Source organism: Phaseolus vulgaris, chromosome 5 (assembly GCF_051622355.1).
Source record: "Phaseolus vulgaris cultivar YP4 chromosome 5, ASM5162235v1, whole genome shotgun sequence".
Lineage (NCBI taxonomy): Eukaryota > Viridiplantae > Streptophyta > Magnoliopsida > Fabales > Fabaceae > Phaseolus > Phaseolus vulgaris.
The window spans coordinates 37,062,793-37,083,780 of record NC_143502.1 but is presented as its reverse complement, the minus strand read 5'-3'; the positions used below and the strand labels follow the sequence as shown (position 1 = coordinate 37,083,780).

The window sequence follows — 20,988 nt, the reverse complement described above, 5'->3', positions numbered from 1 at the left end:
TTGAATAACCGAATGGCAATGTTTGAAGCCTTCAATAACGTTGTATGAGTATGACAATTTGTGACAATACATAGCATCTTAATAAAACTCATGCATGATCACAAAAGCCCCATTCACAAATTTTTAAAATATTTTAGGAGATCCATATTTAAAATTATTGCACTAAATTTTAACACAATTATATGTGCAAGTTCTTAGTGTATAAACATTTTATTAAAACTAGTTCATAGTTTTAAGAATCATTTTCCTTATTGTCCTTAGTTTGATTAAGCCTAATGTATAATGACAAACATTTTATGATATGGATTTTGGAATTTAGCCACATTTAAGCACCCAGAGGAAAATGACACAATTAAAAGCTAATAGAAGATGAGCGCTAAGAAAATCTTCTACATTTTGGAATCAAAAGTGAGACAGGTTTTTTCAGTCCCCGCAATGGAAAGTTTTATATTTTATTTTATTTCATCGTTTTAATTTCAGAGGCGGTTGTGTGTTGGGCTGTTGAAGTTTTCGATCCGGATAGAACATAAATTATAACACTCAGCTTTTGTGGCCTAAATGTATTCTTACCTTCCACTTCCATCATTAAGGGTTTATATGATTGAGAGCTCAAACAACTATAACACTCAGCTTTCTATAGTCTGAATTTACATTGTCTTTTTTCCTTCAATTTCCATAATTAAGGGTTAGTTGATTAAGAACTCAAACAACATTTTGCAAGGTAATCTTCGAAAATACTTCGACAAAAAGAGAAGACTTACGGGAAGGAAATGTACGATTATCCCGCACAACAGTCAATCTCTGTTGGTTCACTCAAATGCTCAGCCTCAAAATTCTCCTTCTGCGGTCTTTGTTCTACACAGAGTCATGTGAATTTTAAAACGAAATCAGTAACTAATAAAATAATAAAACTGAGAAAGAAGTCAATAACACGTATACTAGTATCATACCTCTGCATCATTTATACACGTTTGGTTATGTTATATCCCATAAAAATTGTTGTTAGGACATCTCGTATTTCCAATCTGTTGATGAAGAGTACTTTTTCATGCTCCGTATACTTACCATCGTTACTATTTCTATGCTACTGTTTTTAGTCTCAGCTGCTCCAGCTATTCATTTCCAAATGGATTTATTGTCTTGCTAGGATAATTTTTTGAAAAGAATCAAATATCAATTTATCATTCCAACATATCCATGCTGACAGTTTGAACAGTGCTACAACCAGCGTTATTTGAGATACTCTTAGCTCTCATTTGTTTCCTTACAGCTTCAACATCGACCCACCTTTCTGCTAAAGCATAAACATTTGACAGAGCTACATAGTCCTGACTCTTTGACGTCAACTCTGGACGACTCCATTCTTCTAACTGGAGAAGAAACTTCCCCACCTTCTCTCCCATCACAACATCCTCTTGAATCTTGCATGCACCTAGCAGAATCCTCCATATTACATCATCAGGATTAATTGGCATCTGCATGACAAATTCATATGCTTCTTTTAACTTTCCAGCACGGCCAAGAAGGTCAACAATGCAACCATAATGTTGTATCTGAGGTGTCACACTAAATGTTCTCTTCATTTCATGGAACAATTGAAGGCCTTCCTCCATAAGCCCACTATGACAACAAGCAGACAAGAAGCTAGTAAAAGTTGCTTCATTTGGCTTCACACCATAATCTCCCATCTTATATAAAACCTCCAAGGCTTGTTTTCCTTTCCCATGGATGGCTAGGCCAGTAGTCATTGCCGTCCAAGTCAAGATATTCTTCTGGTTCATGCTCCAGAAGACAGACAGGGCACTATCAAGGCATCCACATTTTGAGTACATATCAACAAGAACAGTCCCAATAAACACATCATCTTCAGTACACAATGTCTTTTCTGCAAATGCATGCATGCAAGAACCAGTTTCCAGCAAACCCATTTGAGAAACTGCTGAAAGCACAGCAACTACGGTTGTATCTGTTGGTTTAATTCCACGTACATCAACCAACATGTCATTAAACAATGACAATGCATTGACAGCATATTGCATGTTCCCTTCTTTAAGGGAAGAATAACCTGTTATCATAGCATTCCACGTAACACTGGTTCTAATTGGCATTTCATCAAACACTCGTCGGGCTGAGATAATATCTTTGTTACTCGAATAAAAGTATATTTTGGTAGTCGAAACCAAAATATTTGACCCAACCCCATGTTTTACTATAAGGGAATGTAGTTGTCTGCCTACCCACAATGTTGAAGCTGACGGAGAGCGAGCACAGGCTCCAAGAACAAAATTGTAAGTGTAATCATCAAAAAACATGAGTCCCCGAGAAAACTCATCTCGGAAAATTGTAATAGAATCATTGGGTTTAGCACATCTTATCAAAGTATTAAAGAGAAACAGGTCTGGCTTGTCAAAGTACTGGAACACTAAATGTGCATTATTAGTAATGTGTGAGTCTGGTGAGCCACAATAAGTCTCAATTAACTTGGCCAAGAAGGTGGGCAGTTTAAGGCCATTAGTAATTAACTGGGCATGAATTTGCTTTATATTTTTGGACTCTTTGCGAAAAGAATATAAGAAAGAAATACATCTAAGTCTTGGAAGGCAGTTTAGCATGAGGTAAACTATGGCCCATAAAAGAATATTAAAAATGTCAGCTCAAGAGATCAGTTTTGATGTTTGATACTCCTTCCTTATCAAATTTCACCTTTCACCTTCATTTGACGCCAAACATTAAACTTCTCCTGAAGTTTAATGTGCAGATCACAAAAGGAAGATGATGATGATTTAGAACCCTACAAATCTGTTAGGATAGCACCATCCCCATACCCAAGCACTCTGGTCATCTATCCAATTCTGATAAATAACTTCTACATGGAATTCATCCTCATTCATCCAACTATATCCTTAACTCAATTTAGTATAATGCTCCGAGGCTTCTCAGTCATTTCTTCGTTTGTAAACAAACTAATCACGAGTAATAACGTAAAAAATCCCTAGAATCAGATCTTAGTAGTTAGTGCCATATAAAATTGAAATTCATTTTTTCCATTAAAACGAATAAATGTGGAACATCCCCAACCCTATACAAGTTAATTTTGAATCAAAAGAACAAGCCACAGTAAAAAAGAAAATCCAATAAGCAATTTCCATCACTCAAGCAGTGCATATTTGGTCGTGCTTTCTCCCAGCCTTTTTGGGCCTCACTTCTGTTCATATACATTAAATTTGTCTATACTCTTTTTAAGCTATATACACTTAATTACTTGAAAATGACTTATTTTCATGTACATAAAATTTGTGTGTACTCTTTTTAAGTCATACACAGTCTAGGTAATTTTGCAGACTTATTTTATGATGCTTTACCACGAACTTTTAACTTCACTCAATAACTTCCTAATTTATTAGTTCTACCATCCAAGAAACATACGCAGCTAAATACATGATAACTCGTTCTTCACATGACAACAAATGACAGCATTTAGATATACGTCTACATTCCACCTCACTGAAAATGCTCATTCTGATTTTGCTGTATTATCATCTACGAATCATTACCATCACGAAACTAAAGAAAACCGGTGTTTTCAAATCCTAATCGTGACACATCCAATTAAGCATATTAACTAACTATGAAACGCAGACGAATTAAATCAACAGGACCACACAAATCAACGAACTCTTAATGCAGGCGGTAAGTGATAAATAACAGATAACAGATTGCAAAGAAGCATCGGAGAAAGAGAGAAAAATTACCTCTGTCAGGTACAAAGTATCGAGTGAGAACTTGCCAGTTGCAGCAAGGAATTGCAATGGATGAAGAAGACGATAGCGGAATCAATATTGTTGCAGAGGAACTACAACATGTTCGAGAATTGAGATGCAGAAGAGTGTGAATGAAGCAGGGAAGGGACAAGACGGGTTTTTGGTTGCAACAACTGATCAACACCGCTAAACTTTTGTGCTTGTATATTGTGAAGATTGAAGAATGGGCCCATCTTTGTAAGGTGTCCATTTCTCATGGACTTATGGCCCAGTTTCTAACTCATTAGATAAGCATTAATTTTTAACTATTCATTTTTTTTAAAAGACTATTGAAATTCAATTAAAGAAAAAGATAAAATAAAATATATTAAAATAACTAAGCAATTAATAATATTAACTGTACATGTTAAAGTAAAAAAAGTTTGAGATAATTGAGAGAAATTTTATAATTATGAATATAAAGGGTGAGATGCACTTCTAGGGTTGAAATATTAAGATAACAGGAGAGTGAAAATTAAAATTTTGCACTCTGATTTTTATTACAAGAATAAAATTATATATTTAAAAAATTCTTCCTATTTTAAATTTATTCTATTAACTAGCAAATACAACCATTTATCGTAAATACGGTTCCGTAATAAAATACTAATTAAAAGTAATTCATGAAAGAAAAAAAATTATATTTTAAGTAGAAGGGTTCTCCCTACCAATTGTTTTGATCAGATACATATGATATATTTAGTAAATTATTATTCTTATTATTTTTCTTTTTAATTTAAACTATTTATTTGATATTGATTATTTTTATTTTTCATTTAAAAATGTGTAAACAAAAATGAAAAGTGGCATATTTTTTGGAGGACTCGTCATAATGGTTTGAAAACACTTTTTAATTCTTTTATGAGCTATGAGACTCAGACACTTCTCTTGAATGGACGTATCCATGTCGGACACACGTATCGGTGCCAACACTTGTAGGACACTTATCGGTGAAGTATTCAATTCAAAAAATATTTGTTGGATTTTTTAAAATTCTAGCACGATTTTAACACAATTTTAAAAGGTATAAATACAATAATTTTCTAAAAATTCAAATTTATCGTATAAATTTTTATTATGATTATAAAAATAAGGAACAAATTCTTTTGAACTAGTCATGAAAAATATGCTCCCAAACGAATCTGAAACATACTTTTGCATATAAATATTTATTTTCAATTTATATAATTCAAAATTATATAATATATAGATATGTGTCCCCGTATCCTACATTTTAGAAATTATACGTATTTTTGTGTCCATATCCGTATCGTGTCAGTGTACCTATCCGTGTAAATAGTTGATGAGACAATTAAGATAAGATTGCATCATTAAATTGTTCACCAGAACCAGTAATGAGACTGTTTTAACTTTTATTTTTGTCAAAAACTAATTATTAATGTTTTGTGCAATAAGGATAAATTCTTGCAACATCTTCATCATGTCCTGGGCTATAACCAAGAAAATTATCTTTTAAGATTAAGGAGTATCCAGCATGCAACAGACATACAAAATGAGAGACAAAAACTGCACCAGACAAAGTAAAGTGATGTCTAATCTCAGCTACCCAATAATATATGTGAAGAGAATGGGAATGAATATGAATCCTTTCACGCTAGATTTTCATATGACAACACGTAAAATTATGTATTTTTTTTATAAATATTAAAAAGTTGAATTATATTCAATCTATGAGTTTAGTAAACATATTTTATATATGTAAAAGATAACAAGAAACTATACCACCAAGAACGTAAGTAGTAAATTTACTCCATCGAGTTATGAATATGTAATTATATTAAATAAAACATTGTGTTGTAGATAATAATCTTATTCAACTAAAAGAGAATTATCTTTTCCTGTAAAAGATGTCTAATGTTTTTTAAATAAAAAATTTCAAACTTTACATAATAAATTTATATTATTAATACATGTATTAATTCATATTTTTTAAAATGTTAAATAATATAGCCACAATTTTCACATGATATAATACTAGGTAAAAATATTATTTATTCCATAATGAATACTTTCATGCATAAACACGTAATGTTGAGTTTTGATTTTTGTCATTATCGGGTTAGATAATGTTCGTGTGATAACTCAAATAGTTTTGTTAATATAATCCAAAACTTTAACATATAATTAAATTATTTTAATGACAAATAAACTCTTTATTATTTTTATCATAGCTAAGTTTTAGTATGAAAAAAATGATAAAGAAGTATAAACCTAAAAAAAACGGTATGTCCTCTTAATATTATAATAAAAGATAATAAAAAGACTTCTAAAATATGTTAATCTAAAAAAAAATTAATGGACATTACTCTTTGTTATCTTTAGGGACTTCCATCTAGATAATGTTTTTTTTATCTTCTTATGTTTATTTTTCTTTTTTTCTTAAACTCTCAAGGTAGTTAGTTACTCGTGTTTTCTCTTCAGAATTTCTTTGATTTTTGTTTTTCTTTGCATAGGTTTGGTAGATCGGCTCAATTCCCTAGCACCATTTACATCTTTATTTCCCTATCTAGCACCCTTTTGTTTTTATTTTCCTATCTAGCACTCTTTTATTTTTTATTTCCCTATTTAGCACCATTTTAAAAATAAATAATAAATAATAAATTATTATTTTTTTAATAATTTTAATTTTGAATGTATTAAAAAATAAATATTTTTAATGTTTAAAATAATTAGAAATATAATGAATGAATAAATAAATAAGTTTTTACAAAATAAAAATAAAAAAGTAATAAATTAAAAATGTTTACTTTAAAATTATTATTTTTTAAAATGAAGAAAATAAAAAATTAAACTCTACAACAACATAAAAGTTGAATCTATAAACATAAATTAGTATTTATTTTTATTATTATTGATGATGTAATCATGTTAATTTCAAAGTAAAAAATACAGGACATATTTATAAAAAAAACCAATGTCAATTAGTATTAATTAATAGTGGGCACATAAATAATATTGAAGTGTTTACCTAAATGCAAAATTCTAAAAAAAACTAATACAAATGTTACACTTAATGCTTAAAAATGAGAAGAAAAAAATGCAAAAATAAATAAGTCTAGAAAATAAAAACAACAACAATAAAATAAAAACAAAAACCATAAATAAATAAATAAAGATTGCAGAAAAAATAATAATAACTAAAAACATAAAAGGTATAAAATAAAGAAAAAACAAAATAAGATAAAGATAAAAGATATAAAAAAAATCAAATAAATCAAAACAAGATAAATATAAGAGATATAAGACGATACTAAATAAGTATATGTTGATCATAAAAAGGAAAATAAATGAGAGATGATCATTCATTTAATATGTTTCTAGTTATTATTATTTTTTCTGGCATTCTTTATTTATTTCTATTTATGTTTTTATTCATTAATTATATTTCTAACTATTTTAAATACTAAAAATATATTTTTTTAATGCATTCAAAATTAAAATTATAAAAAAAATTACTGGATTGTGCAATTCTCGTCATTAATTATGTTTCATTTTGCACAAACTATTTAATGAAAATATCAAATGAATGATCATCTTTTATTTATTTTCCTTTTTATGATCAACATATACTTATTTAATATCGCCTTATATCTCTTATCTTTATTTTGTTTGAATTTTTTTTATATTTTTTATCTTTATCTTATTTTGTTTTGCCTTTATTTTATATCTTTTATGTTTTTAGTTGTTTTTTTTTTTCTGTCATTCTTTATTTATATCTATTTTTTTGTTTTTATTTTATTGTTGCTGTTTTTATTTTCTATACTTATTTTTTTGGTCTCATTTTTAAGCATTAAGTGTAACATTTGTATTAGTTTTTTTTAGAATTTTACATTTAGGTAAACACTTCAATATTATTTATGTGTCCACTATTAATTAATACTAATTGACTTTGGTTTTTTTTATAAATATGTCCTGTATTTTTTACTTGAAATTAACATGATTACATCATCAATAATAATAAAAATAAATACTAATTTATGTTTATAGATTCAACTTTTATGTTGTTGTAGAGTTTAATTTTTTATTTTCTTCATTTTAAAAAAAAATAATTTTAAAGTAAACATTTTTAATTTATTACTTTTTTATTTTTATTTTGTAAAAAATCATTTATTTATTCATTAATTATATTTCTAATTATTTTAAACATTAAAAATATTTATTTTTTAATCCATTCAAAATTAAAATTATTAAAAAAATAATAATTTATTATTTATTTATTTATTTTTAAAATGGTGTTAGATAGGGAAATAAAAAAATAAAAGAGTGCTAGATAGGGAAATAAAAACAAAAGGGTGCTAGATAGGGAAATAAAGTCAAAAGGGTGCTAAATAGGGAAATAAAGATGTAAATGGTGCTAGATAGGGAATTGAGCCTTGGTAGATCCATGTTTATTTTTTATTTTTTTACTTTTTTGTGTTTTATATTTTTTTAAATTTTTTAATAAAAAATAAAAACAAAAACTCTTTATTAAATATTATAAAAATATATGTTTATTACACTCATTCTAAAAATTAACGTGACATAAAAAAAATTGATTCTTATATAATATTTGCACGTTTTATTTTTCTAAAGTAATGAGTCCTGTTTCTAGGTGGATGGAAACAGAATCTGGTTTTAAAATTGACGGAGTTGACTTTAATTCATCAATTATCATATATATAGAGATAAATTACTAATATTTCAATATGAAATTACAACTATAGCCTTGATCTTTTAAAGGCATTTTCTCATATAGAAGATATATGCCAACAGAACTCAATTCTGTGCCTGTACTTAATGTTTTAAAGTGTTGAGTTTGGCTAAAAAAAACCACAGCAAAAAACACACAAAAAAATGAGATTGAAACAATATATTGAGTCAACCCTAACTAAGAGGACAAGTATCCAACAAAATCTGTTGGCATCCTCATTTTTCTCTTCGTACCACCCATAACTTTAGCCATTTTCATTTGTCCAATCCATAGTCAGCAACCACATATATTGTTCCTTGTCAATTGATCATTTCATGCACCGTGATTTCTTCGAATAATGTTTCAGAGACACGTATATAATAGATTCAAGATTTTTGTTAGATTTTGCCGTGAACAATTTGCTCATATATCCACCACCATTTCAGCCACTGTAAGATGGTAAAACCTTAGTGTATATATATATATATATATATTGGAATCTGGTACGTCTTAGTTGTTATTCGGTGGAAAATCCACGCTGCATTTATGGATAATACTCTGTTTCAACCACAAATTTCTTCATTTTTTTTTTCCTTTTTTTAATTCCCTTACAAAACATGGCTGTGATAGGCAACTAGAGCATATGTCTATTTTACCCCAAGAAGTAAAAACAAATAAAAGTTCTCAAATTCACTCATTCCTAATATCGAACACCTTTTCTAAATCAAAATTTTATATATACTGAAATAACTGAAGGTAGATAATGGGATATTTCATATCTACCAAATATAAGATGAATTTATAGTATAAAGATGGATGCAAATTTTATATTAAGTATAAGTACGTTTAAAATTGAAATAAACTTATTATTTTTTAATATGATCTATCTAAACTCTATCCCAATAAGAATAAGGTTACTTTATTGGATATTAAAGTTATTTTTAAAAATGTATTCTAATAAGAATAAGATTAATTTATAATATATAATTAAGTCAAAATCTTATTTTATTATTAATTATAAAATTGAATTATGATTAGAGTTCATCTTTAATAAATTTCTATATCCAAGAAAATATTAAATAAAAATCAATTTTAGAGATAAAAATAATTAGTAGTTATAGTAACTAAATTAGAGATCATTTTAAAGACTAAAAAAAATTCTAAATTAGATTCTATTATTGTTAAATGGTTTTTAAATTGGTATCTAATTAACTACCAATGTTTTTCTACCAAATTTATAATATAAATAATTGGTAGTTAAAACATTGGTAGTTAATTATATATCAATTTAGAAACTATTTAACTAATTTAGAAACCAAAAATTTAAATTTAATCACTATAACAATTAATTATTTTTTATCTCTAAAATTGGTTTTTATTTCATATTTTCTTGTAGTATGGATATTGAGTAAAAAAGTGTAGACGCATGTATATCTTCCTTTTATGTTAACTTTTTTTACTTATGTTAACTTTTTTTTATGACATATCAATGTATTCCTATCTCTCTCCCCCTCTGATTATGTGAAGACATGTTATGGACATGTGAGGATGAGAGATACAAATGTTACACAACATGTGAGATCAATTCTCTAACAATGTACGATGTTGTACCCTTTCTATAGAAGACAGTGTTCAAGCAACTGAAAAGTCGAGCTTAATTCGAGTTATCTACCACCTCTATTTACATGTATCTTCAACCCACTAGCAACCCTAAATCTTTGATAAAAAAAAAAAAAAACTACAGACCTATACAAAGTGCTAAAATGTTGACAAGTGGCCACTGCGTCGAACCTTTTTCTTGTTCTGACCAAACCTATCGATTTGGCTCTCACCCCTTGCACATACCTATTTTACCAATGTATCATGAGAACACAAAAGATTGTCTTGTGTAAAGGTGTACTTATCCTACTATAAAAGTGTGCACATGTATACACAAGCAATACACAATAAATGTCTTATCATGCATGATATTGGAGGAGGAAATGCAAAAATAATCATAAAAAGGAACCGAAACTTAACCAAAGAAATTCTAACGACACCGAAAGTAGGTACAAATGTTAGAACAGCAAGATTAAATATTGAATTTGTCCACTCTCTGTTTTTGTGTGTATAGAGTAAGAACAAGTGGGAATCAGGGACAGAACCCTATGCTCTCCAATTACCAATTTTCCATAACCATTGGTCTCTCTTTTTATGGCAATTGTTTATAAGGTAATGCAGCTCTGTGGCTAAAGTTTTCATGTTCTTATATTACGTGCCTCTTTCTTGTTGGTTGTTTGCTTCAATACTCTTGCAACTCGTGTGTGCATCTTACTCATTACGTGTTAGAATTACAATAAAATACAGTAAAGATAATTGCACAAGAGAGATGCTACTTTGATACCATTGCATAACTATAAATTAGCATTTTATCATAATATTTTATTAACTAAACTAATTGTAAAGTAAATGTGAGAGAAAAAGTAGCCGATAAACAATATTTTTGCATTGCATAAAAAATGAGTTATGCATATTCTTAGTAAAATTGAGAATAAGAATATAGAAGGTTGACATTTTTTCAATGTGCCTGTAATAATTATTTATTTATTGAAAGGTCTCGATTCAATTATAGTCTTCCAAATTTAATCTACAAACTTATTTTAATGGAGTGACTAAATTTTAGGTATATTTTCCTCGGTGATGTAGTGTTATTTTCAATCTAAAATAAAATATATATAAGTATTTACTTTATTTTATTTTATAAAAAAATTTACTATGCTACTTGACATCTCAAATAACAACCATCATTTATCATCACATGAAAAAAGTATTATTAAAAAAAGAAAAAGAAAGAAAATACAAAAATATGGGGGGATTAGACAAAAGTCCATATGTTAACAAAAACGATACATAGGTAGACTATACCTATTAATAAAGAATTCTAAGAACAAACTAGATGGAAACCTATTATACCAATGGAAGAATTCTCTATGAATAAATCCTAAATTAGTCAACTTACTAGCACACGCATTCCCTTCACGAAAAATATGAGTAACCCTAAACCTGATTTTTGCACAGTAATTAAGACAAGTATTTCAATGATTACGAAGCATCCAAAGAAGCATAACTGCATATAAAGGTCATTATTCCGGATTTCTAATCACATCCTTAAAAACATAACTTAAACAATACTTCATTCAGATAATCTTTTTGTATTATTAGATATTGAACGGTTTTAGAGTGGACGATACCAATCAATCCTCATAAAAAGAATGTATTAAAAAGTATATTAACATAAGTTAATTTGTAAAGTTAATATAATCTTAATCATAGTAAGTATGTAAATCTTAATCCAACATATAAATTGGTACAACAATCAAAATAATGTTATGTTATTATTACAATATTTATTGTGTTCTTATACGGAGCATCTTACTTGAGGGTCGAATAATCTTCTGCAAGTACATTATCGAGCGAGAGTCGAAACTAAACATTAGGAAAGGAGTCTGAAGAAAAAAAGAGATAATGATTGAAAGAATAACTTGTTTAACCGGTATGAGATATTAGTCAACCTTTTATACAAGAACACTTTCATTGCTACTTTTATAGATTAAACAATTTTTATTTTAATTGTTTTTATAAATTATAATACACAAGCATATACAAATTTGGACTGACTGTTTAGTGACTTCTAGTACAGCCAAAAGTATTAAAAGAAAAAAAACTTAAGAAACAAATACAACAAATTATAAGACGAACATGCTACTTTAGCTTTATACTTCCATAATGAATAGCCATTTCAAAACAAGGTTAGGTCAAACACTATGCTATTTCCAACTTTTATAGGTTAAAAAATAATTGCTGAAAAATTCCAAGGGTGAATTAAGCAGTATTTCAAACATAGGACCACACATATTCATTTTAATGGTATTGCTTTGAGGTTTAAGTAAGATAGCACTTAGGTTGACGGAATCTTAAAGTAAAATAATCCAATTATCGCGAATGGTGTTAATTAATTAATTACCAACTTCTAATTGGTTACCGATTAATTAATCGAGACGTTTGATTAGCGCTATGAACCTTGGAATGTTTATGAATATAATATATAATATAATAAGGTGAATAGTGAATAATACATTATGCTTTTGCAAACATGATAGCTAAGTTGCAAAATAATTGCTATCCGAATCAATCGATCATTTTCATAACTATATACAAGGAATATATTGAACCAAAAATTCGAATTCCCAGAATGTTAAAATGTACAAACTGACAAGTCAAGTCCAAATCCATCCATCTATTTGAGCTATACATAATTAATGGCTTCTTTGGTAAGAGTAATTTGTTATTTATATGAATTTATGGAGATTGATTTAAAATTATCAGGTGCGTATTTAGGTTTATATGATTTATGTGAGGATTTGTAGGAAAAGTTTTGATTGAGATATCACTATAAGAAAATATTCGTTAAATAAAAACTAATTTTAGAGATAAAAAATAAATAATTAATTATTATAATGACTAAATTAGATACAATTTTAGATACTAAAAAAATTGGTTTCTAAATTATTTTTTATTATTATTAAATAGTTTCTAAATTGGTATCTAATTAGCTACCAATGTTTTTCTACCAAATTTAGAATTTAAATAAAACTATTTAATAATAACATAAACTAATTTAGAAACCAAAATTTTTTTTAGTCTCTAAAATAATTTTTAATTTAACCACTATAACAACTAATTATTTTTTGTCTCTAAAATTGGTTTCTATTTTATGATTTTCTTGTAGTGGAAGATGTGTCAATATTAAGAAAAATAGGTAAATTTTTTGGGATTGTTTAGTAAATTATTAATTTAGTTTTATCTTTAATAATTGGTTTTCAAAATAATTTTTATTGATTATTTATTTATTTTTTATAAATATTATTGGAAATCAATAAATAATATTTTTAAGAAATAATTATTTTATTTTCTCAAGTAATTTGTTATAATAAAAAGTATTTATATTTTAAAAAGTACATCTAAAAATAGTTTTGACATAACACCTTAAATAACTTATCAGTTTTTATTAATTAAATTAAATTAATAAAGTATATCAATGCATATCAATAAACTTTCTACTCAAATTGAATATTTTTTCATCAAACTAAACTATTCCACCTTTAATTCGTTTTCTCTTCAAATCACTACTAATCAATCATTCACTTTTCATATCTCTAACTAAACAAAGTATAACTCAAATTTCAGTATAGCATTGTAACTTTGGTAGTTTAAAGTTTATTCACACTTAGTCAATATTATTCAATATTGTTATATAAAAATGGTTATAGAATTCAAGGTTAATAGTTGTACAATGATAAAATTTATGATAGTAATTTAAAATAATTTGAGAACAAATTATTTTTGTTTTCTTCTTATTCCTTTTCTATTGTTTTACTTTATCACTATAAGTCATGTGATCATTGTTATGGCTCGCCATTGAATTGGTGTTCTCATTTTTCACCTACATATATTGTCTTCGTCGTACTTACCTTTGATTTATATGGGTGCTATTTGTGTTTCTCCTTTTATTTGCAACACCATCAATGCTTTCATTTGCTTATCTCTTTACAAGGTAAGTTCTCTTGTATTTTTTTATCATTTTTGTTTTTACATTTTTGAAATTTTTAGTTTTCATTGTGCCTTAGTATTATGATTGGTATAATTTCCGAATATATTTTTGTTGCATTGAGATTACTTTTATTGATTAATTTGTTCAACATATTGATATTGGGTTTGAGGAAGTCCAACTGCTAACAAATATCATTATTTCAATTAAGGAGTTTGTATTTTAAGTGTTATATCACAAAAATTTCTAAAAAAATACTATAAACTTGAAATTGCTGAATCAAAAGTTTATGTAAACTTTAAAGAGTTATTTAATATCTTAAACAAGTTAATTTTTCTTTGATTTACATATAACACAAAATATTCTTCTCATGCATTAACGCATCTCTGTCGGACTTTCTCCTCACCTATCACATCATATGTTTTCATGTAAAAATATGTTCTTCACAACAAAATGTAAGTTGTAATTAAAAAAAGTTGCATAACACATAAAAAAGACAATTCATTTAATGTCATAAATACTTAAAACATTTATACCAAACATAGGTTCATTCACATTATCAACTCAAATGTTTATTCATCTCATGTCAAAACCAACAAGCATCACTTCTCACATCCCACAACTAATCACACTATCTCATGTCAAAATCTGACATCACTTACTACATCCTAAAGATAATCAGTCAATCCCACCACATAGACATTTGATGACTTTTGTAAAATGTATTATCTCGACTTTTAGAAAATTATATTAATTATTTATCTTTAATTTCAAATAAAAATTATAAAATCTTATGTTTTTATCTCTTATGATTAAAATCATATTTAAAATATATGCATATATATATATATATATATATTTATATATTGTGACTAAATAAAATAAATATAATAATAATAATACTAAAAAGTTCAAAATAAATAAATAATTACAAAAATATAATATTTAATTATTAAATAAATAAATAATTAATTATTTAAGGAAACATTCTTATGGATAAAAAGAAATAAGAAAAATAAAAAGATAAGAAAGAATAAGATTATATTAATGAATGTAATGATGACTTTGAAAAATAAATTAAATTAAATTTAAATTATATATACTAACGGAAACACAAAGTTGTGTATCTAAATTTTTAACTTACATCATAATAATATACATTATAAGTTTATAACAATTGTATTTTTTTAATTAATATATAATAAATTTACAAATATATTTCAAATTATAATATATATTTCTATATACTTATGTTTTAAAGAAGAAAAAAATAATTTGCAATGTAATAATTTTGAAATAATAATTAAAATATATTTTTTATATAATTTTTTTTGTATGTGGTTTTTTATTAAAGAATTATTTGATTTTAAAAAAAAAGTTATTTAAAGGGTAAAGTTGTAAGAAATTGGGTTTTTTTTTCAAATTCAAATTTCTCTAAATTTTCTAAAATTCAAATTTTCAATTTAAAATAAATAATTATTAATTTTTTTTATATTTTAATATTATAAATGATAAAATTGGAAAACATACCTAGAGAAGACATGGAGAGAATGAGAGGGAGAGAGGGATAGAAAGAGAGGGAGAGAGAGGGGGAGCGGGGATTTGGAGTAAAAAGGTTTTAAATCTTTACACTTTGTTTTACTTCTAGATATCTCTCCAATTAAAGGGAATGGAGAGTTGATCTTAATAAATTTAAGTGTTTCTTTTACTAATCATTTGATTCATATATCATTGTATTGTTTTTTTAAGTTATTTATTTATTTATATTTATCTTCAATTACGCACTGATCTTATTTATTTATTTATTTTTATCTTCAATTACATACATTGGTTCTATTTATTTATTATTTATCTATCTATTTTTATGTCATTTAATTTATTTTCAGTATTGCACCGATCCTATTTATTTATTCTTACCTCCAGTTACATTACATGGTCTTATTTATTTATTTTTATCTCTAGTTATGCATTGGTCCTAATTTTTTGTTTATTATTTTTATTATTTTATTTTCTTATAATATATTGATCCATATCTAATTGTTAAAGTTCATTTTTATTTTATTTCATTTCATATTATATTATTTAAAATATAATTTTTTTATAACTTAAATATACATAGAAAGTAAGAATAAAAATAGAGTAAAATTAATTATTATTTTTATTTAATGTGTTTGGATAAAAGAAAGTTACTTATATGATTTATGGATCATTGGTAAGACAAATGTGACATATCTTAAGAGTCATCATGTTTTGTGATTTTTGAAAGTGTAAAAGAATATACCACTTGAGAAAAAATCATTTATTACATTGAGTTAAAACCACCATGTTAATGTATCTGTCTTTGTATTTAGGAAGTTACAATTTGGTATAATGTGGGATGAAAGGTAGGGATCGATTAGAGTCTAAAGGAGTTGTCAAGTAAGTGAATATCTGGATAGTTCATAATAGTGTCTTGGACTAGAATATTTCACAAGCCAAACTTAGGATTGTTCGATGCCTACTCAACATAGCCAAGATTAGGTAGTCAGTATTTTTTTTTTTATTGGCAAATGGCAAAATTTTTTGAGAAAAATGATTATGATTATACCAATGTTTTTTATGAGAAATATTTAACTACATAATCACTTCTCAAGCAACTTTTGATGTTCAGTGGGGATCATCAAAAGTGGAATATGGATCCATATGTGTCATAAAGTGAGATTGAGTCACTTGTTGATAAAGTGAGAACGAATCATAAGTTTCATAAAGTAAGATTAAGTTTTATGGTTGTGAGTCAAGTCAAATGCCCCAATTATTACGGTTAGAGGTCAAGTCATAGGTCATCATTGTCTTTATTGTGTGTTGAGTTTATTAAGATTGATATTTAAGGCTTACTAATGAATCCCTGAGAGATAGAGCATCCACTGAGCTAGCCCACCTTTTCATAAGGATGACCATGAGCATGACACAGAACCCAAGGCTATGTCAGGATCATTCCATAGCCAGTGCCTCAGAGCCTATCATTCCTGAAAGGATTACCAGAAGTAGAGCCCACATGATTGGAGCTAAGCACCAGCTAGTTTCCTTATTTTTAATTTCAGTAGATTAGAGTGTACTTAGTATAAATTGGGTTTGTGCCAAGCCCACATTTCATTTCATGTGTCACCCTAGGTTTTAGGTTAACCTAGCTTCTATAAGAACTTCTAAATGGTGCGGAATTTCAAGGTTTGACCTAGATTCTAGAAGCCTTGGAAATGTCAAATATTGACATACATTTATATTTGAGGTTATGTTATGATTAATATTCTCCTTAAGAAAATCATATTTAAAAAAAATCTACTCCAAATTTCTAATTAAAGAACAATTATATATATAATAGTCCAAGTGTTACATAAGATACATATATGTTGAATTTAGACACAAAAGATTTTGCACAATGCATAATATTTTCCTCTTTTAACAACTTGACTTACAAGAAACTTTATCCACTTGTGTGACAAAGTAAATTCTTATGAATTATAAGACCCAACTTTTATTTTAAGTCACAAGCTAAGTCATAGAAACACTCATCAACTCTTACCATCTAATATATTTCTCTATATGAGTTCACTAAACAATAGAACCAAGATAATCCTTTTACAAACATCCCAAAATTCAATACATTTCATCATTACATAACACCTAGTGTTACCTCTTTGATAAACATTATATTCACATCACACCATCAATCTCAAATCATATCACACCATCAACCCTAAGTCTCAACAATTTACTTTTCACAACTCATAATTGACGAATACAATTTTTATACAACAATATTTATATAACAAAAAAGTAATTTAATTAAATCATATTTTCTATATAAATAACAAACATATGTCTTTAAACAAATAAACACCTCTTTAAATTGTTGTGAGTTAGTTTTTTTAGGGATTATTACTTGAGCGGAAATTAAGTCATATCAAACCTCTCTATCCTTTGAGAGATTTTTGCTTGAGTGAAAATACCTTTGCTTGAGAAAAAAAATCAACTTGATTTGAGTCTCTCCTCTTAATTGCATTTTTTTTATCTACCAAAGTGTCACTTAAGTGAAAAATGTAGACTATAAATACCTACAATCATGCATAAGACTTGTACCAAATTGATCCAACCAAAACTAATATGCTCCATCTTTATTAAAAAAAAAAATCTACACGTTTCCAACTCAATAATATCAAATTGGTTCAAGTTTACAACATTCCACATCAAATACCAAATACATATCATGCAACAAACCTAAATAAAAACATATATAAATTTCTAAAACTTTTAATCATTTACATCAAACAAAATTTATTTAAATACATTTATCTCTCAAATTACCACACATAACACATTCAAGTCAACCTAAAATGGTCAAACAAAATTTAATATTCACTTAATGTCATTAAATATTCAAATCCAAACTTGATCCCATTAAAATACAACTACAAAATTTAATTTAAATCAGTTTATCAATTCTTTAAAATAAATAAAAAAATATACCTTTGTCAACAACTTTAACTAATCTTTCATCCATCAACAATACAATCACATTTATTTAACATTTTCTAACAACTTTCACAATACCCAATCATAATTAAAATATAAAAATTATCATATTTATACATTTTTACATGTTGAAAACATAAAAGTCCAACCGTCCATGTCAATATAGTATTCCTACATAAAATACATTACCATGACAAAGTCACATCCATGTAGTCCTGATCTTCTACATTAAGATATTATCAATTTTTAACTAACTTTCCTTATAAAAAAAATTCAATTATTTAAGTCAAACTCCAACAAGTTATTATTTTTTTTTTAACAAAGAAAACTTTCATCATCAAACTCTATGACTACAACTCAAAACTATCATAAATTCATATTTATCCATAAAAGTTCACATGCAAACAAATATCCTTAGACATATAAATAAATCAACAAGCAACTATAAGAAAAAGTAAAAAAAAACTTATTCTAAGTAAAATTTTGATGGATAGACTATTTTCTCACTAATAAGAAACTCAAAATTTAAAAATAATAGACAAATCACTCAAAAATTTAGAGAGAAGACAATCGAAATATGTTTTTTAAAAAATAATAATTTTTTTATGAAATAAAATTTGAATACTTACATTTTTTTAACTTAATTAATAAATAATCAAACTTTACCACGTTGAAACAACTTCTACTCTTCGAAAAAATTATCTTTACATTAAAATTATATGAGTGAAAAGAAATGAATTTTTTCCATGTTCTAATATCATATTTGCTACACAACAATTCCTAAATTCATATGAGACATAGAAATAAAGTTAACAAAATTTATATATTTTAATTTTAATTTGAGTAAGTTCAAAATGATGAGTTATATTTTAATGTTGGACTTCATCTTACACGAGGATGTCAAAGTATATCCAAATATCTTTAAATTTATCCATTATATTTTTAATCATGTTTTTATTAGTAGAATCTTCCATGATTACCTAATTTTAATATATTCTAAATGCAATGGTGTAGTGTTTGAAACAACAATTAATACTCTGTTTGCTTTAAATTCATTGCTAACGTTCTTAAGTAATATGGTTGTTTAAAAATATAAATATACATAGCAAAATTATTTTAATAAAAATGAAAAAAAAAAATCCAAACTGCGATTGAAAATGTAAAATATTTTTCCTTCAAGCTTTTATCACACATCAAAATAAGTAGTACATTAACAAAACCTTAATTATAAAAGTGATAAAAGTTAAGAAATTGAATTTATATAATTAAAAATGAATAAACTAAATTCATAGAATAGATAAATTTAGGATATCAATAATTAGGGGTGGGTGAGGGAGTGGGATGGTCAAAAAGCTGATGATCATCCCACTTTTTGTAATTTATTTACTATATCATGTACAACAAATAATATGATTTTCTTAATATTTTAATTCTATTTTAGATTTAATACGTTGATTAGCATGTTTAATTTTAAAGATAATATTTTCTTTTTCTTTTATAATATTTAATATAGTTGTATATTTTTCTGCTCATAAAAAATATATTATTTTTTTTTTATAAATATCATGCATGGGAAAATTGATTTATTGTAGTCATATTGTTTTAGGCTGGTCCTTTAAAAATTCTCTTAGCTCGGCCCCTGCAAATAATAGTAGAAGTTATTCCTCATTTTTTTACGTTATTTGGCATTTTATAGTGTATTATTCTATTCCCTGAGTCTGAAACCTTGATCAACGTCAGCACCTTTTTGTGTGTATTATTAATTTGTGCATGTAATTGCCATTGTTATACGTATATTAGAGTATTAGACAGATGAGTTTCCACGAGGAAGGAGAAGGAATTTAAAAAGATTTTTCTAAGAAAAGTGGGGCAATTTTCTTTTATTAAACTGAAGTTGTTTTTTTTAAAATTATTGACATGGAAAATTTATATTAATAAGATATAATTTTATTATAAGAAATCGTATTAAGGTGACATAATTTTCGATAAATTAATGTGAAGTCGTGTTTTGACGATACTACTTCAATTTAAACTGATTACATTAAAAATTAAAAATTATGTTATATTGACACAATTTTTTTATATTATTAAAATTTAAATTTTAAATTTAACTTAATTTTATAAAATATACTTATAAAATAATATTTATTTTTATTTATATATTGTAAAAATAATAATTTATAATTGATGCGATATTTCTAACACATAGATAAAAATATACTTATTTTGATAAAAAGAAAACAAAAATTGACCTAGTTTGCCAAAAATTCCAATTTAAAGGGAGTGAAAGACAAATGAAGGAAGTATTGTAACGAAAAGGAGGTCGAAAAAAGCAAGACATGACGCGCGTTCATTCGTTTCCACATACATTATTCCTTGTGATTAAAATATGTGAGTTTAAA

General features: G+C 26.2%; 1 protein-coding gene across 2 annotated transcripts; it reads right to left on the bottom strand.

Annotated features, from left to right (window-relative positions):
- Positions 1-601: 601 nt before the first annotated feature.
- On the bottom strand, positions 602-3,972 carry LOC137835594 (pentatricopeptide repeat-containing protein At3g18970). 2 transcript variants are annotated; one of them, XM_090302531.1, is made up of 3 exons: positions 3,753-3,972; positions 951-2,992; positions 602-855 (listed from the first exon to the last, which is right to left on the bottom strand). In XM_090302531.1, the coding sequence occupies exon 2, from the start codon at positions 2,610-2,612 to the stop codon at positions 1,182-1,184; it is 1,431 nt and encodes a 476-aa protein (XP_090158657.1). In that variant the 5' UTR covers positions 2,613-2,992; positions 3,753-3,972; the 3' UTR covers positions 602-855; positions 951-1,181. The 2 variants fall into 2 exon arrangements, with proteins under 2 accessions (XP_090158657.1, XP_090158656.1); XM_090302530.1 differs by having other exon boundaries at positions 951-3,947.
- Between the last annotated feature and the right edge of the window lie 17,016 nt (positions 3,973-20,988).